Source organism: Erithacus rubecula (genome assembly GCF_903797595.1).
Source record: "Erithacus rubecula genome assembly, chromosome: 9".
NCBI classification, from domain to species: Eukaryota; Metazoa; Chordata; class Aves; order Passeriformes; family Muscicapidae; genus Erithacus; species Erithacus rubecula.
The window spans coordinates 25,205,162-25,231,147 of record NC_136660.1 but is presented as its reverse complement, the minus strand read 5'-3'; the positions used below and the strand labels follow the sequence as shown (position 1 = coordinate 25,231,147).

The 25,986-nt window shown below is 44.2% G+C and overlaps 1 protein-coding gene across 1 annotated transcript in view; it reads left to right on the top strand.

Moving 5' to 3' along the window:
• XPNPEP1 (X-prolyl aminopeptidase 1) overlaps positions 1–23,885 on the top strand; it is a 30,949-nt gene extending 7,064 nt beyond the window's left edge. The window contains exons 3-20 of the mRNA XM_079312119.1: positions 3,026–3,089; positions 4,781–4,885; positions 5,161–5,253; positions 6,160–6,303; positions 6,674–6,769; positions 8,992–9,073; positions 10,015–10,225; positions 12,894–12,983; positions 14,266–14,316; positions 15,420–15,478; positions 16,168–16,245; positions 16,744–16,815; positions 18,377–18,437; positions 19,274–19,343; positions 20,450–20,623; positions 21,429–21,505; positions 22,192–22,290; positions 23,337–23,885. Of these exons, the coding sequence (XP_079168245.1) occupies positions 3,026–3,089; positions 4,781–4,885; positions 5,161–5,253; positions 6,160–6,303; positions 6,674–6,769; positions 8,992–9,073; positions 10,015–10,225; positions 12,894–12,983; positions 14,266–14,316; positions 15,420–15,478; positions 16,168–16,245; positions 16,744–16,815; positions 18,377–18,437; positions 19,274–19,343; positions 20,450–20,623; positions 21,429–21,505; positions 22,192–22,290; positions 23,337–23,465 (1,755 nt within the window). The 3' untranslated portion in view covers positions 23,466–23,885. The remainder of the gene's footprint in view (positions 1–3,025; positions 3,090–4,780; positions 4,886–5,160; positions 5,254–6,159; positions 6,304–6,673; positions 6,770–8,991; positions 9,074–10,014; positions 10,226–12,893; positions 12,984–14,265; positions 14,317–15,419; positions 15,479–16,167; positions 16,246–16,743; positions 16,816–18,376; positions 18,438–19,273; positions 19,344–20,449; positions 20,624–21,428; positions 21,506–22,191; positions 22,291–23,336) is intronic.
• Positions 23,886–25,986: the final 2,101 nt, after the last annotated feature.

Below are 25,986 nucleotides of genomic sequence, written 5' to 3'. Positions count from 1 at the left end.
GCTGGCTTCACCCTCCAGGCCTTGACTCAAAACAAATTTGGTCAGGTTTGGCTGGTCATCCACTTGAAGGAAGCACCTGCCCAGCTTAGGGCCCTGTGTTTGTCTTGGCAGAGGTGCTGTCTTCTGCTCAGGGCTGGCTCCTCTGACACACACTTGTGCTGAGCTGAGCAATCAGCTGAGTTACAAAGCAAGAGATGGCTTTGCACAGGTTGCTCTGGTGTGTTTCAGACCTTACCAATGCAGTTGGGTTTTTGGCACTGAATACCTCCCTCCAGGTACCCTGCAGTGTTTGTTCTTTAATGACAGCAGTGTCATGGCTCTAAGGGTAGCCAGATGCACTTGCGTTGCTGATCTTGGTTGACATTAGACTAGAATGACCTTCAACATGTTTACAGCACAACAATGCAGGCTCTGGGGATAAGCAGCACTGATTTTTTGGGGGGTTCTTCCTAAATTAGATGAGGGGTTTTTGTGATGTAGGCCCCAGGTTTATTTGTGTGACTGACAGGTGTGGTGAGAAGCTATGAAAGGACTGATGAGGGCCAGGTTGAAGGCCATCAGAGCTGCAAGACAATCCCCAGGGAAATAACTTGCTCTCACTGTGCTGTGGTCTGTGCTTTGTGTGGCACACACAGGTGTTCCCCATGTAATTTTAGCTTGTGCAAAACATGGGCTCATCTTTGCACAGTGGGGGTTGCTGCATGGAACAGAACAGGTGGGTGTGCAAGAATTCAGACTGACAGATGAATGAACTCTCTCCCTCTCTCCCTGATACTCCCTTTTAAAGCCCTTCTGACTCATTGTAAGCTCTCAAAACACTCACTGGATTTGTCTGTGAATGGGATAGCATGAGGTCCATGCTGTCAAGGTCTTTGCTTATTTGGGTCAGCTTTTACCATATCTAAACCTCATAAACTTCTTTTCCTTTTGTATTTTTTTAAAATTGTTTTCATAAATTTCATCATTCATCGTGATGTTAACCCCTGCTAAGAATGTGAAGTTGCTTGTCTGCAGAAGCAAAGTAGCCTGTAGTCTCTCCTGTGTTGGTCAAGAAAAATGGAAAAGAAATCACTGCTCTCATTTGTACTTAAGTACATCATTTGGGATGTGCTTAAGTGATGTAATCCATGATGGGAGATTTCCAGTGTCTCCTGTTGTCATTGGACCCTGGGAGATGCTGTCCCACCTTTGAGCTGGGAAGTGCAGGAAAGGGGAGCCATAGCAGTCAAGAGGCTGAATAGTCTCTAGGGAGTGTTGAAATGAGGAATCCTCAGGTCTGGCATCAGTCTGCCTTCATGTTCTGTGCTGCTACTCTGAGGAGGCAGTGAGGAAACAAAAATTCTGTTCCCTCAACAGCTTTGTCTACTCTGTCTGCTGTTGCCTTTGCCATCATTTTAAAGAGGCTCAGTGCTGATTATGTGCTGTGTGGGGCTGAGGGATCCACCCCATCAGCTGGAGATGTGGGGCAGTCATCCTTTCCCAAGGTGGATATCCTGACCTCCCTTCTCCCCACAGCTGCTGAACATGTCACAGCCCTCTGGGACTGGACAAGAAAAAGCACAGGAAACTAACTGGGTCAGAGAGGAAGGGCATGCATGGTCTCCATACACCCTTCCATCTGCCAGCTTTCACTGTGTTTGGATAAAATGGAGGATTTCTCTGGAATCTGGGTATAGCAGGAATCTTTCCTGGCAATTGAGAGCAAAAGCCACTCAACAAGATCCTCTTTTGGGGCATGAGATTTGCTGTTCCAAGGTTCAGTTTCAAAATGTTAGTGGTGAATGGTTGGTTGGCTTCTCCCAAGAGGGGGGAGACATGGCTGCTGTGGAAGGGGTTTGGTCATGGTGTGATTTGGAGCAGAAATAAAGAGTTGGTCCCAGGTGCTGTAATTTGTGCTGCTCGCTTGCTCACTCCTGTGCTTTGAACCTTCTGTCTTCTTAAGAAGAGTGAAGAGTAATAGATTTGAAGGGAGTATTTTTTAACAATCAGGTGGTTCTATCACAGTAGGGACTAAAAACACCTGAGAATTGGGCTCAGTTCCTAAGATGTTTCTTTTGCTCTTGCACAGCTGGGGGGAAAGAAACAGGCTTGGATTTCAGACCATTGGTAAGGTACAAATCCAGGGGTTTTGCAGCTAAAACGTCAGTGCTGTCAGCCTGGATTAAGCTGATTTGCTGATTTGCACTAGTTCATTAACAGCCCTACTCAGCAGTTCTGACCTACAAACTTGCCAGAATGGAATCCCATAAAAAAGTCATGTGGGCCATGTGAAGGTTCAGTTGTTCTTTTAATTTTGGCAGTTCCTGTTAATATCAGGTGTCTATGCATTTTCAGGCTCTTCTACAAAATTCTGATAAGATGTGTCCAGAAACACAGGTTCTGACAGATTTAGGATGAAGATGCACTAATAGCCTTTGATTCCCTCTCATCCATCAAAACATGGTCTGGTGGTTTTTGCTATAGTCTCATTTTGAGTAGGCAAGGAAGAAGTGAAAGGATCAGTATCTATTTATGAAAGGTCCCAAGGGTTAAATTTTTTACAGTCTTGCCACCTTGATGATTTTCTTTCAATGTCACTATCGCAGGGAAAGAAAGTCTTAAAGGAATTCTTATAAAAGCCAGTGAGGGGACTTCAGTGGAGATAGCACACAAATTCTGTAAAATTCACTGATTACCCCAAGATCAAGGGGTGCTTCTGGTTTCCCTTCCCTTCACATGGCAATTTCAAAGGAATGATTTGTTTGTTGCCCAAAGGGGAGGCTGAGTGTGAAATAAATGTCTGCAAACTCTGAAGCACTTCAATGTTTACAGATGTTTGTGGGAGAAAAGTGCTGCAGCTTAAAAAATCCACCAGTTGAACATAAATACAGTATAATCACAGTGGTGTAGAGCCCAGGAATTTTTAACTCATTTTGTTCTCTCTGTGGTGTCCTCTAGGAGAAAAAGCTTATCAAAGTATTTGTCATCAGCTGATTGTTTTTTTCCCCTGCTGCTATAAATAATTGCTGCTTCTTTTGTTTTCTAGAGTGAGTACATTGCACCCTGTGATTGCAGAAGGGCGTTCATCTCTGGATTTGATGGCTCTGCAGGTACCTCTCCAGAACTTGGGTTCTTGCATAATTCTCCTCTAAAGAAATAGTTCCTTTCATGGCATAGAGGCAGGATGGAAAAGCAAATCTATCCAGCTTGTTTGGACTGTTTTATTCCCACTTCAGCATCTGCAGAATTATGTCTTGGCTACCCACTGGAATTATGTAATATCAGCGAAATAACAAGTTTTCAGAAAATGTTTGACCCCTAAATGAACCTCTCATAAAATAAAATCCCGTTAACTCTTTAATGTGGTGCCTGTAACCTGCGGTCATTTCTTTTGATGTGCAGCCAGTATGAATAGATTTTCACGTTGCCCGTTTGGGCTGGGTGAATAGTGGATGGACTTTAGCTGGCCTTTCTGTTTAAACAGAGCCAGGGCCAGAAACTCTGCATTTGGAAACTGAGCACTGTGGAAAAGTTTGCTTATCTTGCCGAGACAGGATGTTTTCTTGGCTGTAGGATAGGTCTGTGTTTCAAGAGACCTAGTTTTTACCCTAGCTGTATCCTAAGCTGTGCAAATTATTCTGCTCTGTGGTTGTTGGAAAGTCACTTTAGTCTGCTGAAGGTTTTTTCCCCTCTACTTATATATCAGTTTAATAAATACTGGTACCTATGTTTGGAGGGTCTATTCATCAGTTCCTATGAGCTCTGGGACTTCATTTGGAAGGTGATAAATCCAGTGCTGTGGGCTGCTGTTAATGGCTAACATGAATCCTGTATTAATTTTGCCCCTTCTGCACGACCTCTTCATAACCTTCCTCTCTAATTTGTGCCCTTGTTATGTACTTGGCAGGTCTGTTCTCAGACTAATTTGCAGCAAATCAGTGAGGTTTCACACAGGGGCTCATCTTGTGTTTCTTGCTTCCTCTTTTCAGGCTGAAGGAACTTAAAATGGGGTTTGTATTGGGGGAATTCAGTAGAAGACAATGAGTTAATAATTGAAAACTGCTCTGCTAATCTGAGCATCAGTTTTTTGTGATGGAGTATGGTCAAGATGCAGACTCCAAAGACTTGGATTTAGTTTCAGTTTGTGCTGTAGTTTGTTTTGCTTTATATTGTCAAGGGCAAGGCAGCTTGAATGCCTTGCTGTGATGTCAGTGCCCCTCAGCTGTCTGTGCATCCCTCCATCTGGAGTCAGTGGAATGGGACAGACAATGAAACCAACAGAAGTTTATGTTCATGTTTCCTGTTCAGCCATCTCTGCTGGAGCTGTAACATTTGGGAAGGGGGTGCAGCTGACAGCTGGGAGTGACACCCATGTCTGCAGGCCTGGTATCATCTCTGTTTTGTGGGTGGCCCAGGCTTCCTCCCCAAAAGAGAAGGGGATGGAGTTCAGGGATGTACAGTATATGTTACTGTGACAACAGCCAAGTGTAGACCACAGTCTCTGTTACGGGAGATTTGGAAAGCCCCACTTACTCAGTTCCACTGGCTGAGATTTCCTTAAATTGAGTTCATCTGAGCCTATTCATTAAGGTGCATCCTTGTGCATACTGCCTCCAACAGATTTGGAAGGTCACAGTGCAGGGGAAACAGTGAATATCTCCACTGAAACAGGAATAACTTTTGAACAGTGGTCAGAGGTGCCTTTTGGGGAATTAGAGTGAATTTCAGACCCTGTCCCTGCTGTCTGTGTCTCTGCATGGTGGCTGCCTACCCTGAATCACCTTTCTGCCTCCCTGCCTAGGTACTGCCATCATCACCGAGCAGCACGCAGCCATGTGGACTGATGGACGCTACTTCCTGCAAGCTGCTCATCAAATGGACAGCAACTGGACACTCATGAAAATGGGTATGCAGGAGCCTGGGACACTGCTCCACTGATAATGGAGAATAGTCACTTCACAGAAGTACAGCCTGAGCTGTAGGGATATCCCATCATGCAGAGATTTAGGGATGTGTTGGATACACGGCTTCTGCTTTAGTGTCCTGTGACAACTCTTGCCTCTGGGTCTAGACATTCATTAGTAGACATATCTGATGCATTAGCTTGGACTTTTTGCATAGTGTGGGAATGTTTCAATTTGATTGCTTCTTTGAACTTCTTTTTTTTTTAAATCCTTGAAGGTCTGAAAGATACACCTACTCAGGAGGATTGGCTAGTGAGTGTTCTCCCAGAAGGCTCAAAGGTGGGAGTGGACCCTTTCATTATTCCAGCAGGTTGGTTTTGCTTTATATTTATAACTTTGGGTTGGGCAGTTGAATTTTGCTTCTCTGGATGAGCTGTTATCTGTGATGGTGTGGAGCTAACCATGTTTCAGATGTAGTGGTGGTTAAACTGTTGTGCAAAACAGGTTGGATTTTGGTTTAGCCATGTGTCACAAGAGTTAGCAGTGCATTGACTCCAAAGCACAAGAGATGAGAACTGCTTTCTAGGCTTGGGGTGGTTTTACCTGAAAAGTAGAATCCTGATCACCTCTTTTTGTCTATGCTTTGTCTTGTCATGGGCACTTGAGTACAAAGGTGCTGAATGCCTTGCTCAGTGTGCTAGCAAGAACACACAGGCACAATTCATGCTGCTACTCCTGCTTGGTGGTCTTGGCATCCCTGCAGCTTTCCCTGTAGGAAGCACAGGGAGAGGTATCATTTATATCAGAGTATCCATCTATTCATGCTTCAAAACATGAGACACAATGCAAAGGTCACCAGAGACAAGGGGAGATATTCGCTTGTTCAGATGGATTAAGGACCTATCTTATGGCTGTGTGGAAGAGTCTCTCATCTTGTCCAGCTTAGATCCAGCATGGTTCTGCTCTGGGGGAGAGGATACCCTAAGGGCAGCTTCTGCTGTGGCTTCTTCCAGAGACTTCTGTCTCCCAGCTGGAGCAGTTCTTCAGCTTAAGCATGAGGCTTCAGGACTGTGAGGTTCTATACCTGCCACTGGCTACTGTGGCGTGTTTGTGGAACTGTAACCACGGTAGATTTTACTGTCCTTTTCAAGGGAGTAGGAAGAAGGGGAGGCTGGAAGGAAAGAAGACTCTGATTCCTGAGTTTGACCTTTGAGCTGTTGTTGAACATATGTGTGTTCCTTAAAGCCACCACTCCTGACTTTCTTCCCTTTGGCAGACCAGTGGAAGAGAATGTCCAAAGCCTTGAGAAGTGCTGGCCATGACCTTGTGCCTGTCAAAGAAAACCTGATCGATACAATCTGGACAGATTGTCCTCAGCGTCCCTGCAAGCCTCTCATCACGCTTGACCTGAGTTACACAGGTGAGAGGCTTAACTCCCAATAGACATGGGCTGTTCCTATTGCCCTATATCCCCCTTTTGCTTTTCTCTTACAAAGGGAGGACAAAAACAGTACTGCAGCACAGTGTGGTCACTGTGAATAGGTCAAGAAAGCAATCAGACCCTACCTAATAACCCTTCTTCACCATAACCCAAAAACTTCAAATAATCATTTTCTAGAAGTTGGTGACTTCAAAAAAATCCATGGGCATCTAGAAGGCAGTTCATTTGAGATAGTTCATATCAGTTATTAGAAAAGAGTGAGGAGAGCAAGCACAATGTGTTAGACTGTGTTTACATCATCATCCCCAGCAAAGTTAGGGACTGTAGCTGTTCCTGTTGTGTTTTGCAGGGGTCAGCTGGAGAGACAAAATTGTAGCCCTCCGTTCAAAAATGGCTGAGAGGAAAGTCATGTGGTTTGTGGTAACAGCCTTGGATGAAGTAGCATGTAAGTCTTTGCATCTCCTTTCTCAGTTCTTTCTACAAAATAAATGTTCTTCCTGCCTTGGAAAGGAAGAACCATGCCATGGTGAGAGGCCCTTTTGACAGCATGTTCGTTAGACATCAATTAACTTCTTATCAAGTGCAGTGGTGGTAATGGGTCACAAACAGCAATCCTGTATTTCTGCACAGTGCCTCATTACAGCAATGCAGCTCCTGAGTATGTTTTTGGCCCAGGAAATGTAGCAAATCACCACTTTTGAAAAACAGCCCAGGCAAAGGGAGAGGAAGGTCACATATAAAGCCTGAGGCAGTGTGATGAGAAAAAAAAAAAAAGACCTGTGAGATTTTCTGGCTGTAAAATACCCTAATGTTGCCTCACCCATTGGAAAGATTGAGACTGTTTTCTGCTGTGGAGTCTGGGCTATAAACAAAGCAGTGCAACATGTGGCTTTGTATACATAAGGCAAGGGTGGGGTACACTGCATTCATAGTAATCTTCTAATTGTCACAACTCTTAAGTCAGTCTCTACCTCTACAGTGTTCAGCCAATGCTTTGGTTAAAACAAGTATGTCAGGGCTCAACTTGTTTTTCCAGATAATTTCAACCCAGGGTCTCACTAGAGTTCCCTCTCTGTTTGGGGCCCCAGAATGACTGGGTTTCCACACCCTGGCTCCCAGCCCAGTGTGTAGGAAGGGAGAATGGCCAGAAACAGCAGTGGTTTCCCCAGGACTGCTGTTCCTTGAACTGTGTGTCCTTTTTACAGAAACCACCAATGCACACACTGGTGTAGGGAGAATGTAACACTGGCAGGATATGAGTGCTGCTCATCCTGTGCCCTGTGTCTGATTTGGAAAGGTAGAAATGGAGGTGGTGTTTTCCTCACTCCAGCACTGCCAGCACAATGTCCCTGGCACTGGGTGAAGCCAACGTGATGAGGTCCGTGGGCTGTTCTGGGTCTGGGACACTGAGCAAAAAGCTTTTTTGTGAAAGAAGTACTTCTGAGAGTGGTGAATATGACTCCTCCCTGGGGAGGCCTGCATGAGCAGAGATTGTGTGTCTCACCTTTTCAGGCGCATCTCCAATTAAATTAATGATAAATTGATGCCCTGAGGTGGTTTCAGATTAAATGTCTCCAGCAAAGCGAAGCTTGGTTATGAATCAAGAGTGTTAAGATGAACCAGAGAAGGTCATGAGAGAAACTCATTTTCAGGTGCCTGCTTGATTACTTATCCTAAAAGGGGAAGGGAAGAAGTTGTTTTAATTTTATCTAATTCAATTCACTGTATTAAACTCCAGACAAGTTTCTGGGGACAGAAAAAGAGTTACAAAGGAGATTGTTGCCTTCTTACTGTACTGGGAGTTGGCTGAGTGAGGAAGTTTGTACCCATGCAGTAAAAAGTTCTTTGTGGCTCTTTCCTGCATTCAAGTGACCTACTGCTTCCCTGGGGAGAATTAAGCTCTATTTTTACTTTCATGGCAGAATTTGCACAGTTCAATGAATACAGTGCTGGGTTGTAATTTAGGACATCTTGGTTCTTTTCCCAGCTGTCCTGCTGGCTGGCCTTACTGGCTTGAGTAATTCATTTCAGCTAATTGGATACCCTGGAGTTTTTATTTGACCCTAAAATCAGGATTTTAGAGATGCTGAAGATCTACTTCCCCTCTTGATTTTGTCTGGAGTTGTGTGGGATAAAATCTTTGTGAAAAATAGTGAAGACTGTACAGTCTGAATCTGAGATATTGAAGGGGCCTGAATGAGAGGCCTTTTTGGGGTATTGTAGTCTTGCCCATTGTGTCTTCTTCTTACCTCAAATATCAGAAGGTTTGGAATGAAATGATAGTTTGTAACTTTGAGATTTTCTGGCCGTTAAGAAGCTTTTGTTGCATTTCACGAACCAGAAAGGGCAGACCCTACCTTTTGTACACGTGTCTTTGTCTTTCCTTGTCTGTACCTGCTTTTTTGCAAGGCAGCCCTCCTTTAGAAGTAAAACACCAGTTTGAACACCCGGGAGTGTTCATACTGTGGTTCTGGTGCCATCTCCTGGCATAAGCATAGGATTGCCAGGAGTGCAGCAGGCCCTGGGACGGCTGGGTGGGAGCTGGATTCACAGCCTGCCCCATGATATCTCATTGCTTGCCTGTGTTTTTGGGAGATTATTTTTGACTTTCTCTAATGTTGCAGAAGATGATCCAGGACTGTGATTCTTGGTGTTCTTATTTTTCAGGGCTTTTCAACCTTCGAGGCTTTGATGTTGAGTACAATCCTGTGTTTTTTGCCTACGCTGTCATAGGAATGAACACAATCAGGTGCTTGTATTCCCTTCCTCTGTTCCCCAAGATGCTAAGGGAGAACTGTTCTAGCAAAGTATTTGTCTTTTCAAAAACGCCTGTTCTTGGGTACTTTAGTGTCCTTTCTGAGTCTTTTGTCTCCAACATTAGTCACTCTCCTCCCCTGATCAGAGCTAAGAGGCAGCCAAGATCTCTGCTGCACTCCTCAGCACCTTGGCTGGCTTGCTGGGTGACCTTGGGCAGGATGGCTGAGCCCTCTGTCTGTCACCCTGAGATCATGTGTAGGGCCATTGGAGCTCTGGGTGAAATGTGGGTAAGAGCCAAGGCTGGCCTTGACATTGCAAACTCTAGGGAAAAGTCTAATTGCTGAGTCACTTCAAAACTGCAGGACAGTGCAGAGAAGTTTCAGGGTTGGCTTATAACTGAAGGCTTCTTTCCTGGGACTGCCCCATCTATTGAGGCTCAGTAAGCACAGTTCTTTTGGATCTAAGCTGCTGCCTAGATCCATCTAAGGTAAAACCTGGCTGGGTGAGTGAGTACAGGTTGTGTGTGAAGATTGAGCTGAACTTTTCAACTCAGTGGAAGGAGAGCAATGTGATACTTAGAGCTATAGTAGCTTTTCTCTTTCCAGATGTTGCCCTTAAAAGTTAGAGAGTGGCTGTGATTTGCTTCTGTTACTTGTTTCAAGCACATTGATGGGGTGTAGCTGTTTTGACTGTCATACAAACAGAAATGCTATCAGCTCTTTCCTCTCAGTGGGGTGGCACATCTTAATTTCAAGTTGGAATTTAAACTGTGTGAAAGCTGGTGGTTAAAACGACAAAGAACAAAGCAGAGTGCATAATTCATGATCTCCTTTCTCCCTGAAAGGTTGTCAGAATAGTTTTTCCTTCCCTCCTTTATTCCAGCTGCTGTCAGATGTGGTCTCACCTATTTGATCTCTCCAATTTGTTTCTCAGGCTGTTCATTGATGGTGACCGGATAATGGACCCAGCTGTGAGGGAGCACTTACAGCTTGACTCCACCCTGGAGCCTGAGTTCAAAATCCAGGTGATGCCCTATGGATCTATCCTGTCGGAGCTGCAGGCTGTTGGTGCAGGCCTCTCACCCAAGGAGAAAGTGTGGCTCAGTGACAAAGCCAGCTATGCTCTGACTGAGGCCATTCCCAAGGTCAGTGGCCCTACCAAGGGAAAATGCTTTTCTTTACTCTGCTCATTGTGGTTAGGAAGGGTGTTAGTGAGGGCAACTGGCCTCAGTTTCCCCTCTGCAAAGCCCAGTGCAGGCTGGAGCTTGTGCAGAAGGGATCCAGCCATGCTGAGGTATCAAGGGCTTGTTAATCCTGGGGTTGCTCCTGCTGGAGCTGCCCTTTCAACTCGCTAAGCCGATTTATCCAAAGAATTGTCAGCTTAAGATAAAACAAGTACAGTGAGAGAAGGGAGGGAAGAGGCATAGGGTGAACTCAGGTCACTCTGCCCATGGGTGGAGCATCATCCTCATGTGGACAAGCAGCAAGAACTGGAAACTTGAAGAAATTGAAGCAGGAAAGTTGAGCAGGACTTCTGGGAGTGTGCATTTGGCTGTCTGAGGGTGATTACCCTTATTTAGTTCAGTGGCTTGAGGATATCAGGCAATATGTGATGTCTTTTACTGAAGGCAGGAGGGAGAAGATGACAGAGTTGCTGTAGCTGGGAACCTTGTGAGGACACAGATAACCTGCAGGCACTAGTTGTCCATGCATCTGCCGAGGGACAGTTGTAGCATCAGAATAATTTCTGTACAGCCACACTTGCTGTATCTTGCTGGCCTTCTGAACTAGGCTGTCTGAGATTGCCACTGTCCACCTAATATTCTAATAGCCATGAAAGATACTTGGGGGAGGACACAGCAACTGAGGTCACATAAGTTGGTTTCCATGCATCTTTTGTACATCTCTTGTTTGCTAGGGATCACATTCTCTGGAATACCATCTAGTTTACAGTGATGTCTAGTAACTAAGAGATGCTGTGAATAAATTTGAAGGTTGTTGTCCCTGTCCAGGGTTAAATCTATTCCTAGGCCTCCTAATACAGAATATTGACAGCATAATGTCTGTGGAGCATTCAGGATAAATTGTTGTTCTTTTGACTTCAGAGTAGAAAGCCCCTTGCTGTAGTTGTAGTCAGTGGTCTATTCCCAGTTTGGTTAAGCTGCTGTAGTTGATTTATGTGGAGTATCCATTTGGAGAAATACAGAAGATCAGACCTAGAGAAAGGAATATAATGAGTTGGAGTGACATTATTTACCCCGTGAGCACTGGAAGTTTTGGCTGATACTGAGTCATTGCAGAGCTACATGCCCTCTGTGTGCAATGGGGAGAGTCCCTGCCTCGAGGAGCTCTGTGCAATAGAAGGCAGGCAAAGAGGACTGAAATGTCTTGATTAAAAGCCACTTAGAGAGTCACTGAAAGAGCCAGAGTTTTTCTGGTTCCGCCCTGGCTCTCCACCACTTCAAAGCACTCCAGGCCAGTTGCTCAGCTGGTGTGAAGACACACCATTGCTGGAAGTCCATCTACTGCCTGTGTCCATCAGAGCCAAATATTGATACTGGCAAAAATCCATTCCATTATTAAACACAGATCTGCAAACCCTTTATAGATTTGTTTTCATCTGCATGTAAATATACTTTTCACAGAAGATTAATAGTACTTACCAGTATCTATAAAGAGCAAGCCAACCTAAGAATCTGACTATTTATCCTAATTGATAAAAGGACTTCTCTGACTTTCTTGTGTCTTCTTCTGTAATTTAGTTTCTGGTTTATGTAGTGTAATTGTTTTGCTGTTCTTAAGAATTTAGAGATTGTAAGCCTGTAGGATTTATGTGAATTTAGTCTTTGCAGAGCATCTACTGGGCCTTTCCTTGAATTTGATGATATTTATTTGTATGCTGATGCATTTAAAGTAGGAAACAATGCGTTGCTTGGGCTGTGCTTCTGTAGGTGCTCATCCCATCTCCTGATATATAATAGGTAGAGCAGAGAACTGGGCAAAAGTCTTGGTTCTTCTTCCTTCTTCTGATGCCAAGTGTGATGAGATTTGGGCAAGTCACTTCAGCTGGTGAATTTCTGAAGACGTGCTGAAACCAGCTGAGCATTCCTGCTAATCTGAGGACAGCTGGTGTTTGCAGAAGTGTGCAGTAGCAAGGGATCAATTACTAGTTCTTAATTCAGGGTCACCCCATCCAAGCACAGGAAAGCTTTGTCTCAAACCACTGATATAAGCTCCTTTCAGAACTGGCAGCATGTAAAGCTGAGCTTTACAAAGGCCTTTCATGTTTCCTCAGACCCTGATGTGTTTGTCAGAGCTGCTGACCATTAACAGTGGTGGTGCTCAATGCTTGGTACCTGGCCTGGGTGCCCTTTGCTCCCTGCTACTTGAGGGTGCCTGTCAGGTAACAAGTCAAGGTGGCTTTTAGGTCTTTTTCCACAGCATAAGTTCTACCACAGCTTCAGGGATTAGTGTTTCTCATTGGCCTCTATAGTGTCCATCAGCAACAGGAATCTATGGCTCAGACATTGATATAGATATCTGGTATTTATGATATCCAAGTCTTCACCCTGCTTCATGGCAAACTGTTGTTTAGTTCTTTGGATTTCCCTATGGCTGTACTTCCTTTGGTGAGGGACTGTTTCTCCTCTCTATTCCCCAGTACACTTAGCTGACTGTTGACAACCAGCATCTCACAGTGCTGAAGGTTGAGAGAGGCTGCCAAAGTACAAATTGTGGCCAGGCTGAGTTATTAAATCTGTAGGATTATGTAGTCTGACTAATCCACAAGTAATCCCTGTCCTTCTGCTGCAGGCTTACCGATACCTCACCCCATATACCCCCATCTGCATTGCAAAAGCTGTGAAGAACACTGCAGAAACAGAAGGCATGAGAAGAGCACATGTAAGTGAAGCCTTCAGTGTCTCCTTGCACATGGCAACAGGTTTGCTTTACCTTCAGGGAAACAAATAACATTTTTCTTTCAGTTTTAATGTTTTGAGTAAAAAGCAAATAAGATTTTGGATGGCAGGATAAAAAAGGTCTTCTGTCAGACATCTACTGCTGTTGAAGCAGGTTTTTTGCTTGTTTTGCATTTCCTTGAAGAACAACATTTGCAATAGTGTGAGGAAACAGCCTTACTCTGTGGGAAGACTGTGCAGACTTGAGAAGTGTTGTTTGCAGTGTGGGCCCTTAAAGGGATGTTCTTTCCCCTTTGCTAGTTCTGTTGTCTTTGTCAGTGGAGTCTTCAAACTGTTATCACTTGAATAAACACAGCCTAAAGAGCACAGAGAAATTCTTCAACACATGGTGCAAAACCCAGGCCAAGATGTTCAGAAGCAGCCAGTGTCCTCAAAGCACTGTTTTAGTCTCATCATCATGACACTGGAAATGAGGCTCATCTCCCAGGAAACTTCATATTTTCAAGCAAAGAATCTGCCTGTGAAACAGGTTCATGGTGGGGCTGAACTTTTCTCTTGTTTATCTCCTGTTAGTTTTCAAGTAGCAGTGTTCACAGTAAGAGAAATATGCCAGTTGAAGCAGGGCTGGCAGTTTTGGGCTGGTCCCATATTTTCTGCAGCTTCTTGGGAGCTTCCTATTTCAATGTTTTTCTCTCCTTATTAGTTAAGGGGAAATAAAAACAGTTGTACTGAGAAGAGGCACTTTGTCACCTGCCACCTGAGGACAAAATTGTGCCTTGTTCTTGTACACATTTCCTGCTTCTTACCCCTACATGCTGCAAGCATGTAGAAAAAAAAAAAGGAACAAAAATGGGGGTCAAAAGGCAAGGAAGCCAGAAGCTGTGTGACAGAGACTGTGGTGCCCAAAGGACATGTTCCTCTGTCACATCACTAGATGTGTTGTGGTTGCCTTCTGCAATCTGAGATACAAGATCTTGGCTGTTAAAGCAAAGTAGTCTTGAAAGTGATGTGTAGGGTAAAGCAAGACTTCACACAGTATATGTCCCAGAGTAATTATTAACATTCATTTAACTCTCCAGATACATTTCCAGTGTTTGTATTAATTACAGGGTGCAAAACCTGAAAATACCTCTTGGTTTTTGTCTCTTGGTTTGTGTTTCTGGAACTTATAGGTTGAATTCTTTTGCATCAAAACCTGTTTATGCTGGGGCTTGATAAATCTTTATCCTTCTCAATTCCCTTTTCTTGTGCCTATTTTGACACAGATTAAAGATGCTGTTGCCCTATGTGAGCTCTTTAACTGGCTGGAAAAGGAGGTATTGTATTTTTTTTTAACTTGGAGGTTCTATTGCTGTGTAAAATTCTTCATTGGTATAAACTTTTGGTTAGTCTTTATAGTGCCTTTACTAAAAGTGGGGAAACAGTTGGGAGTTACCTGGTGGTTTGAGTTTTGGTGAAGATTTCAAACATGCTTTTATCCAAGGCTGAATTAATTTTTTTTAATACATTCTCCCATTCATTTTACACAGACCAAAGCTTGAACAAGTGAGAAATAACCTAAGCAGGCATAGTGTAGTTTAATGCTGTCTTGTGCTGGTTTGGTGGTGTAAGTAATGAAATAATATTCAGCTTCTTACAATACTTTGGAATTATTCTCATGATAATCAGCCATACCAGTATGAACAAATTTGGCATTTCTGAATGGGAGGTGCAGGGAAAACAGGATAAAAAGAAATTACTTGTGCATTCACTGGAGTAGAAGTACACAGTGGATGTGCAGAGTGCCAAGTGTTACACAGCAACTTACTAAGCCATGTCACTACATGTCTGAGTCTATTTTGGAGAAGCCTTGATGAGTTCCAGAAGGTGCCTTTTTACATGTCTGAGTACCTCAAGAAGTCAGCCTCAGGGGTTGGTTATGAAATGTAGCTCTTGGCCCTGCTTCACCTGTTTTCCAATTCAGAGCAAGTTGTGTCACAGGTTTGAATTTATCAAATACCTAAAGTAAAATTTAACACTTTTTTTTCCCCCTGCAACTGCTTCTATTCCTGATTTAAAAGAATAAAATTTCTAGCAGCATGGGCTGCTAAAGAGAACTATTTAAGCTTAGAGTGACCTGACTGTGAAGAGATGCTGCCTTGTGAGATGTTGTCCCTGCACATTTCAGTGAAGTTAGTACTGCACTAACTGCTCCCTAGTCAGGGTTCAGTAATCCTGCTGTGACTGTCTCCACTTCCTTCTTCTCAGATGCCCTGCACAATATTGCTGGCTTTGTGTTTGTCATTACTGAGGAATGAGGACAGAAAATCTGGAAAGAAGCCACTTTCAGGATTTCATAAGGCACAGACAAGACCCAGTGTTTAAGCTTATAGTTTTTTCTTTGCTTGTTGCTGCACTGATTCCTGTCCTTGTCCACCAGGTTCCAAAGGGAACAGTAACAGAGATACTTGCTGCAGACAAAGCAGAGGAGTTCCGCAGGTATCAAGTAAATCTACTCTGAGGGGGTTTTCTGGGTGGTGGTTTTTATCTGTTGTGTTTATTTTATTCTTTAGAAATGCATCTCACTTGCAGATATATTTTACCTGAGGACAAACCTTTACTAATGGATTTCTTTGAAAACTTCTGAATTGGGAAGAGTTGGGTCTCTTGGGAGATACAAGTCCCAGCCCACTGGATCCTGTCCACTTTCCTTTTGAGATAGCAGTGAGGAGTACTGCAGGTTAGGACACTTAAATACAAGACAGTTGCTTCCTTACCACAAAGAAATGTATGTAAAAGTCAGATTTCTTCCTCTTCTGATAGAGAAGGAACACCATTTATTTTGGGAGTTACTCCCATGTGTACATCGGCAGGACCTGTAAAATGCCTTTGAGTGAATAAGTAACAAAGTAGAAATTGTTCAGCACATCTCTTCCTGGGTGATTTGAGTAGTGAATTTTCTTCTTCTAAGGAAAGAGTAGATTTGGAAAGCAGGTTTTCACATGGCTGAGAGAAGAGGTCTTCAAATTTTGTGTTTCTTCTACCAAAATTTGCTTGTCCAGGTGGCTTTCAAGGTCAAGGGGAGGGCTGAGGTGAATGTGAAATTGAGAATGGGGCACTCCAGGTGCCCTAGGTGCTTGGTGTTCTCTTCTCACTTGTGCTGTACTGATCACAATCTTTTCTTTCAGTCAACAGAAAGACTTTGTTGAATTGAGTTTTGCTACCATATCAAGCACAGGTCCAAATGGAGCCATCATTCACTACAAGTAAGAGAAACAAAGCTTCTCCTTTCAACCTTCAGCAAACATAGTTGGAATGAGCTGTCTTTCCTCTTCATGGAGTCACAGCAGAGTACTCCAGGGAAATGTTGCTTGCTATCTTTCTCTACTCCACACTTACTAAGTGAAGATCTTTTTCTGCTGGCAGCATGCATGTATTATGATCTGCTCAGGGCCATAGAAAATGGCTATTTTGGGGCTGGAAATCTGGGAAGGAGGAATATGAAGTGCCACAACTGTTCTGAAATAGATCCAGAAACAGATGTTTTTGCTGGAAGCAGCAAAGCTCTGTTCTGTAGTGCTGTTTGCTGTATACAAATCCTCTCCTCACTATCATCTGTGGCTCAGTGTGTGGGATTTCCATCACTGCCACAAGAAATCAGAGCTGACACATCCAAGCTTGCACTCAATATGGTTTCTGGACTGCAGATGTGGGCTGGACACCTTAAAACTGTGGAACAAAAACCTTTGTGTTTAACTGAACAGGCCAGTTCCTGAGACCAACAGAACGCTGTCAGTGAACGAGATCTACCTCCTGGACTCAGGGGCACAGTACAAGTGAGTGGGTGAATGGTGCTGGACTGCCATGTTTGCTTTTCCCCATGACCCCTGGCAAGCAAGGCAATGTGGAGTTTTGAGTAGACAGCAGATCAGGGCTGCTGACAGGCTTTGCTGGGGTCAGGGACAAGATGTCAAGGTTCAGTCCCATCTGAGTCCCAAGCATCCCCAGTGTGATGGGAGCTGTGCTTTAGCTGGTGGTTTTGGTATTAAGTTGCAGGAGCAGGGAGCAGGCCTGACTGCCCTGGCTTAGCCTTGTTCTGCCTACTCAGCAACCTGCACAGCTGGGTGAGGCACCTGCTCTGCCAGGATCTGCCCTGTGGGCAGATTTGGCTGATACTGAGGTCAGAACAAGGTGGGGTGAAGAAGCAGGACAGCATTGCCCTGTGGTGCTCTCTGCCTTTTCAGAGACTCAGAGTCAGGGTTCCTCATCCCTGGGTCTTGGGTATGTTTTTGGGAAAGCATCATGTCTGCAAACTCTCTCAATGCTGTTTTGACAGTGCCATTCAGTGGCCTCAGTTCCTTTACTGTGGAACTCTTGACTCCATGGAAAATGAAAGAAGTGATGATTTTAACCAGTGTAAATAGATGAGAAGTGGCTTGTTCAGGAAGATGCACGACAAGCCTGGCTGTTCCTTTGAGATGAACTTTGTCTTTAGAGCTATGCCTTTTTGTTATGTTAGTCAGGAAGAGCTTTGAAAAAGAACCACACAGACATCCTTTGATAAGATTTTTACAAGGAGATCTTTTTCCTCCCCTCTGATGGCCTAATTAACGATTTCCTTAGTGCTACTATGAAAAGCAGCCCTTTGGATACAATGTAAGCTGGACATCAATGGCACTTAGCACAGCATTGTGACAGGGATGCTTTGCTTGTCCCTGCTGAGAAGTTAAACCCTGAGTTCTTTGTGACCACAGCCTGTGTGTGCTGGGGAAGAGCACAGGGACAGGAGAGAGCATTTCAAAGGGAACTCATTATTTCAAGAGCCATTGTGTTTTTGACAGCAGGCTCAAAATGCTGTTTGCAGAAGGAACTTAGACACAGTTTCTGATGTGTTGGCTTAACCCCTATCCAAATGCAGGATGATTTGTAGAAATCTTAGCACAAGACATCCTGAGGATGAAAGGGATACTATCCCCCTTCAAACTTCTCTTTTCTGATCTGGTAGCTGTCATTTTTGCAAAGGTGTGTGTTTTAAAGCTGTTAATGAATTGCCTTCCATACAAATAGTCTAAATTTGGTACCTGTTGCTAAACCTCAAATTAGCATCGTTTTTATGAGCAGTTTAGATTCTAATTTGGGAGGAGCTTTGGGATGCTTACAGCTGAAAGATAACAGTTTGAATTGTAAATCATTATTGCTACATCTGGGTCACTGTGTTCAGGAATTTTTGAGATTAGGAGTGGTTACATCATCAGTCTTGTGTAGTACAGAGCAGATGACTTTATCCATTTATGAGCTTGGTTGGTTTGCTGCAGTGTGACTGGGTTTCCTGTGCATTCTCACTTTGATCTTTTTTCCCCATCTCCTTGGCTCCTGCATCTTTGTTTGCCTCTGAAGAGATGGTACAACAGATGTGACCAGGACAATGCATTTTGGCACACCATCAGCCTATGAAAAGGTAAGTTGGGATCACAGTGTGGTTTGTGATCTGACCCTTATTGTTAGAGATACTTAAATTAGAAATGTGCTGTATTGCTATGCAGTCAAAGTTCTCTATTGAGTTACCATTTATTTACCAGTATGTGGCAGCATTTGGATAAGGACTGAAAAAGAGACTGTTGTACTTCAGACTTCCAAAATATAAACTGTATTAGAGAATTGACACCTTTCTATCTTAAAATGCACAGTTCTCATCTGCAAAATGACATGTTTTTTCTGATAAATGAGAAAATCAGCAGACTGAGGATAAACATTACTGGTTTGTCCAGCAAGGGAACCAGGGGAGTCTAATTTACTGCAAAGCTTGGTGTCTGATACAAGGCTCCAGTCAGATTGTGTACAACATAAAAAATCAGTGTCAGACTTACCTGAAAAGCTCTGTGTTGGAAATTTAGCAATGCAATTTTGTTTATTTTAAATTCTTTATCTTTCTATTGCTCTTGACTAAAACTAATTTCATTATTTATAGTTGACTTAGTGACAAAAATATGCTGTAGGGTATGCCCAGGAAGTAAAAGTACAACCACAAAGAAATCAGTCATGTAGATCAGGTGAATGCTGCTGCTAAGCCTGAGTTCATGATAGTCTCTCTATAATTACTGGAGAGGGATCTTCAGGGTGTTTTAATCTCCTTCTGCTCATGGTTTGCTTTGGCATTGGCAGCCACAGGAAAGCATGACAAAGTTGTTCCATATCCTCTGCAGTTTGCTACCAGATGCATCCTTTCTTTCCCTTCTTGGGGAATACAAAGCTTTTCCTTTCCCTCTTTACTTATGGCACACATTTCTTTGACAGGAATGCTTCACATATGTTCTGAAGGGACATATAGCTGTGAGTGCTGCCATCTTCCCTAATGGAACCAAAGGTGGGTTGGTGAGCTGGAGTGTTTTTCTGAAAATCCATTAAGTGGTCAGAGAACAACATTATGATTGACAGGTCTAGGCAGATCAGGCAGATGTTGAGGTAGCTGTCTATTTCCATCACAGCAGTTCACATTCTGGATTACTGATGCCTTCTCTCTCAGCATCAACCAGTGCTGAAAATTGTTACTTGAGAGAGTCTGAAGGATGTTCAAGTGTTCTGGCTCTGGGATGATACTGACTTTCATCAGTCAGTGGCACTCTAACACATGTGCTTGGAGGTTGTCTTTATTCTTTACTAATGGCCCTGTCAAAGTGAGAGGTCACTTTCCAGCTTCAGAAGGACTGGTTAATTCTCTTCCAATTACTGTGGAATCTCTTGTATCAGTGGGAAAATTACACACAAAGGAGCTGTTTTTATTTTGTGCAGGAAAAGTTATGACATATCCATCTCTGGTGAATTTGTTACTCTTGTTATCTCCCTGGTCACACCTTATACAAAACCAGCTCTTTTTAGAGATTTCCTCAGTCTTCATTCTTGGGTAGGCAAGTTAAAAGCAACTGCACAGTGCTATGGGAAACCCAACTGAAATTGAGGAGTATCTGAACTTGGATACATGGGCTTGGTGTTCACGTGCAGCCAACAGAAATTCTGTGCCCTCTGGCTGAAACTGTGTGAGATGAGTGGCCTTCCAGGCAAGAAGCCTGGCTGATTAGTCCACCAAATACAATTGGCAGGTCTCCTATTTTCAGTTCAGTAAGTGCAACTCCTTTTAAGACAGGTACTGAATTCTCTGTGTGACTTTTAACCATTAGATTCTTTTCTGAAAATGTCAGTAGAACAAGCAGCAGTGCAATATTTCTGTTACAACCATCTCTTGAAGACCTGTGCAATGGAAGAGAGAAGGGACCTTTAGCTGAGAAAGGGATTGAATGTCAGAATTGCCAAATCTGCTCTTCTTGCCATCCAATGACTTGATGAGGCTTTTTGAGGGGTGGTGGTAGGGCTTTTTATTTTTTTATTTTTGGTCATGTTTTCCAGGTTTGAACCTTCAGTGTGATTGTCAGTGTCTCTAACTTGATTGAATTCTTTCTCTTTGTCTGTCTACAGGTCACCTTCTGGACTCCTTTGCCCGTTCTGCCTTGTGGGACTGTGGCTTGGATTACCTGCACGGGACAGGACATGGAGTTGGCTCTTTCCTAAATGTACATGAGGGTCCTTGTGGCATTAGCTACAAAACCTTTGCAGACGAGCCCTTGGAGGCTGGCATGATTGTCTCTGATGGTATTTAGCACTGGTGATTCTCTCTGGTCACTGGGGAGGGACCAAGCTCCTTAGGATGCAGAGGGAATAAATGTGACAGTGATGCAAAGGAAAGGCTGGATCAAAACTCTGGGCCTGCCTTCTCAGCTTGGTGTTTTAGCTTTTCACCTTGGATGAAGCACCTTTGCAGTGGGGTGCTGCAGGACTGCTTCCTGCTCTCTGCTCAGAAAAGCTGTGCTGACCAGCTGGCTCTGGCATACTGTGGAAAAACTGGCTGCAGTACAAGGTGGACACCAAGCTTTCATGAGCTAATCCTGTCTTTGCTATGGGCTATTTGAGGCAGCTGTTAAATCTTTGCATGCCTTTTTCTTCAGTAGTAAATTAACAGCCTGCTGGGGTTTGCTGGGAGACTTGTATTCCTTCAGGGCTGCAAAGTCCTCTCAGGAAGTCAGGGGAACAGTCTCTAAAAGATGTTTTGAGGAAGGGGTTACGCACCTGCCTTTCATGAAGATATTAATATTTTCAGAGTTTTTGGCATTTGAGCACAAGTATTCTGTGCTCTCTCTTGAGTTCCAAGGAGATTCTGAAGCTTGAGGGCTGTCTGTCTTGTTTCTTCTCTCTTTGAGAACTTCTGCTGTCACCTTGCTCGGGGCTTCTGTGCAGAATTAGTAGCGTCAGAAATTTGTTTGCCTCTGTGGCTGCCTGATGTCAAGATTGCTTAGTGACTTCAGTGGACTAAAGACATAGAGGGGAAGTTTGGCCATAGGGAATAAGTACTTGCAGAGTTCAGCAATGTGGCTTAGTTAATTACTGTCTGTTTCTGCAGAGCCTGGCTATTATGAGGATGGGTCCTTTGGGATCCGAATAGAAAACGTCGTCCTCGTGATCCCTGCTGAAACCAAGGTGAATGATCTGCTCAAGATGCACCTTTCTCCATGGCTTACTGGTTATAAAACTTAAAGTACTGGAACTTGAGGTGGGACCATGCTGCAGACAGTTAAATCCTCCTCAAGATTCCTGGTCTCCAAAACCCCTTATTGATAAACACTGGTTCTAAGTCTCCCTTGATGATGGGAGCACAGAAAGCAGTTTTGCTTCTGAAGAGTTTCCATTGGTTGAAATGTGTGTGTGAGAGTTGTTTTAAATTGTTCTGTGTCTGTCAGTTCAACCCATTCAACAGTTGTTGCTGTTGAACTGGTTGATCTCAAGTTGTGGTTTTCTTCTCTGGTAGGGAACCCTCAGTGGCAGTAGAAACAAAACTGCAGACAGGTTTTGACATTACAGTTGCTAGTCTGGCTGGGTTATGCTTTTAGAAATGCCAGACTGAAAATGATCAGAAAATGATCTTATAGTCATCAAGCTGAAGTCCTGTACAATATTGACCTTTAGAAAGGGACCATTGAAAGAAGTAACTAAGGTTTATATCAAAATTCTTTGCTTGTCTTATAAGAAAAATGTTACTGTAATTGCTACCCTCTCATCTGAATGTTACCTTGGTTATTCTGTAGTCATGACATAACCAAGGAGTAAGTGTGATCTGGGTGGAGTTATATCTAGAATTGTACAATCCATTTGTCTTTCTGTTGCAGTACAATTTCAAAAACAGAGGGAGCCTGACCTTTGAACCCTTAACCCTGGTTCCAATCCAGACGAAAATGATTGATGTTAATTTGCTGACAGAAAAGGAGGTAAGCAAAACAGGTTTGTGTTGCCTTCTTTGCACCAGAACCAGCTTATTCTGTTCTGTTTGCAAGAACCACTGGCATTTGTTCCATTTCATAGATCCAGAGACCAATCCTGAGGACTCTGACTTATTTTTTAGCTTGACCCACTTTGAAGTGAGGGGATGAACTAAACAAACTTTCCAGGCATCCTTCCTATCTACGTAATATGAGGAAGACAGTGAGGATCCCACCAATTATGTTGTTTTGGTAGTTCCCTTAATATGATGCTTTCTGCTATCATCTTTTTTCCTACTCCTGCCTTAATTTGTTTCTGGCAAATGTCTGTCTTACCATGCTGTTTCCCCAAGGACTAAAGTGATGACTGTCCCATCTTGTTGTCTGCATCTGCTTGTGACCCCTCCCATTCAGGCACACCCCATTGCTCAGTACCTGTGAACTCTGAGCAGACTTCTCTGATACCTGCTCAGCAGCATTTCTTTCCTGAAAAACTTCATACTCTAAGCTTTCTGTTTAAGTCTCCCACTTCTCTATAGCATGTTTCATCCTGTTTTTCTACCATCCTCCTTATTTTACCTCAGCCTATCCTTTTTGGAATGATAACCCTGTTTTGCATTTCCATTTGCTGAATAGGGTTATGAAGGGGACCAAGATCTGCCCTAGGGTTGCCTGTTCAGACCAATAGGGCAGCTTGTGCCTCAGGAGTGCATTGTCCAGTTACAATTTTGCAAAGCTATTTATTAAACTGTGCCAAGGTAGCAATTCAGACTTGCTGGAGGCAGTGATTTGCAGAGACTTGACTTGTCAGCTGAATTGACCCTTGTCTCCTCTGAAAACTCAGGATGAATTGCTTCAGTTCCTATCCTCATCAAATTTACAAGTCACTTCCATATAATAGAGATCTGTCTGCTCAGGACAGGATTTCAGCCCAGCCTAACAGCTCAGACCCAAAGAGCACAAGAGCCTCCGAATGTTTTTGGCTGTACATAACTTGTCAGGTCACGAGCTCTGTTCTGTGTCACGCTGAATGTCCTTGCCCTCCCTTTCTGCAGTGTAATTGGGTGAATGAGTACCACCAGAAGTGCAGGGAGGTGGTTGGAGCAGAGCTGGAGAGGCAAGGCCGGCACGAAGCTCTTGGGTGGCTCCTGCGGGAGACGGAGCCTCTGGCCCGAGTTCAGTAGCACACACAGCCTGGGCTGTGCAGGACACCAGCACAGCTCCCTGTTCCCACCATCTGCGTCTTCCTGCACCTTGGCACCACTGCGAGGAGCTTCTGCAATGAGCATTTGGGAATCAGGAAGGGATTTCGTGTCGTGTTTCTTGCCCCACAGCACATGTGGGTAGTGTGGGGCTGACGAGGGTTGCTGTCTGAATAAGTGTTTCGGGGGGAGGGCTTGAGCACAGAAAACAAAATAAGTAAGCACGTTGCCTTTGAAACAGGGGTTTAATTTCAATAATGGTTCTAAGAGGCAATACTGGAATATTTTATACTGTCTGGTTTTTCACTGTGAAAACTCAGTATTTTTGCATACTTGGGTTCCAGTTGCTAAGATGTTACCCACACAGCAGGACTGATTGCTGAATAAAAGATTCCAATCCGCTGTTTGCTCCATCTGTCTTCTCTTGAGTCACTGACGTGTTGGGTTTGGCAGCTTGAGGAAGGACAGGAACCTCATCTTTCCACCCTTATGTGTGCAACTAACTCTGACAGGGAACAAATATGTTTAGGACTGCCTGGTGCCAGGCGCCGGGCAGAGGTTATGGAGAGAACTGGAGCAGTCAGATCTGATTTGTGACAGGTCCTGGAAGGATACGGAGACACTCAGCAGAGGTTTGTGTGTGCAGAGCGCCCGGGCCAGTACTTCTGTCTATTGTTTGTCTTACTGAGTGCTTGTATAGCCCATGGCAGTGCAGGATGCGTGGGCAGTATCATGGAATTGCAGCTCTTCCTGGACACAAAGCAGCTAGTAAGTTAAAATAAATAAATGTGCCCACAATGGTCCGAGGAGCGAGAGCGCGGCGCGGTGAGCCGGGCGGGCCGCAGGGACACCTGGTGGCCGAGCGCGGTACTGCGGGCTGAGCGCTTTCCCTGCCGGGCTGGATCAAACTCCGCCTCGGCATCGGAGACTAAGGGAGCGATCGGGTAACACAAATCACAGTCCTGATATTTCAGAGGATTTTCTGAGCAAGTGGAAATGTTTGTGTACATAGTTTTCCCCCCGAATTTCTAAGGGAAACGCTAATTTCTGTTAAATATAATGAAATTAGTATTTCTCTCAAGTCCTGGAACTCAGAAACACTATCATGCAGTCAAAGGAAAAAGGACTGGGAAGAGGAATAAAGTTCCTGGTCTCCTAGCTGTTTTTTCCATGAGGTGATAAAACAGAAGTGCAATAAGTGCTTTAAAAGGTCATTTTCACCCCCCAGCCACTGCTGACAGGTACATGTATTTAAATATTCAGGTGCTTTCTCACCACCTGCTGGAAGCATCAGCTTTCAGCTCAGTTGTGTCTGCAGAAACCCAGCTCACACCTCTACCACTCCCAAGTGTCTCATGAGGATGTGCTATTGCTTAGAACAGGCAAAACTTTTCTGCTGAAAGAGCCTGTTGGCCCTGTGGGTACAGGATCAAAGACAAGTGAGGGATCTCTCTCTACACAGGCTGTGCTGTGACAAGGCAGGGCTTTCCCAAGAGAATCAATGTGTGTGGTCAGTGGGGCTGAGCTGGGCAGCTGCTCTGCTGGGCAGTGCTGGCAGCTCCAGCAGCCTCTGCTGCTCACTGCAGCCTCTGGGAGCTGCACTGCTCACCCAGCTGTTCCCAGGATGATTCAGCATCCTGGACCTGCTGGCAAAAACCCAGCAGGTGTTTCCCAAGGACGGCAGAAGAGGAGGATTTCTATCAAACAGAGAAACACATAAGCCAGGGATGCTTTTATCACTGCAGCCTAAAGGCAATGTGGCTGGTTGGACACTGGTGTGAAGGGGGAGCACAACACCAAAATCCTTTTTCTAGGTTTGAATAGCCTTATTAGACCTTTTCCTCACCTCAATATCCTCCTCACAGCCAGATGCCACCTTTGGACCTTCCCCACACAGATCACAGAGATTCGTGGCTCATTCCCATCCCAAAGTCTCCTCCACTGCACAGGGCTGAGCTGGGGCAGCCCATACTTGTCTTCTCCTCTGGGCACCAGTCCTGGGAGTCTCAGCAGATCCCTCCCTCCTTTCACTCCCAGCTCATCCTCCCACAACACACAACCCTGTGGGCTTTCATTGCAGGGGATTGACACCAGCTCTGGGTCACAGCCTGGAGATGTTTGTCCCTTTCCTGGGTTTGGCACCTCAGCAGGGGGACACAGGGCAGGGCTGCAGACACACATTCCTCACTAAGGCGTTTATCTCTCTCCCTGTTCACTCCTTGAAAGCATCACTACGTTTTGTATCCTGTCCTGTCTGAGCTTTATTTAGGTTTCCAATGGAAATTAACTTGGATTTTTTTATTTTTCCCTTTTTCAGTTTTTGATTTATTCCATTAGTGCCTGCTTTCCTTGAGTGGTTGAACCCTTCCCCTTTCCTGGTGAAAGGAAAAATTTGAAGAAGAGAGGAGCAAGGAAAAAATTGAATGGAAACTAACGCCAGGTTTAGGTTTTATTTTTGTACAAACCATCCACAGAAATAGCCACAAAATTATGTTATTCAAGT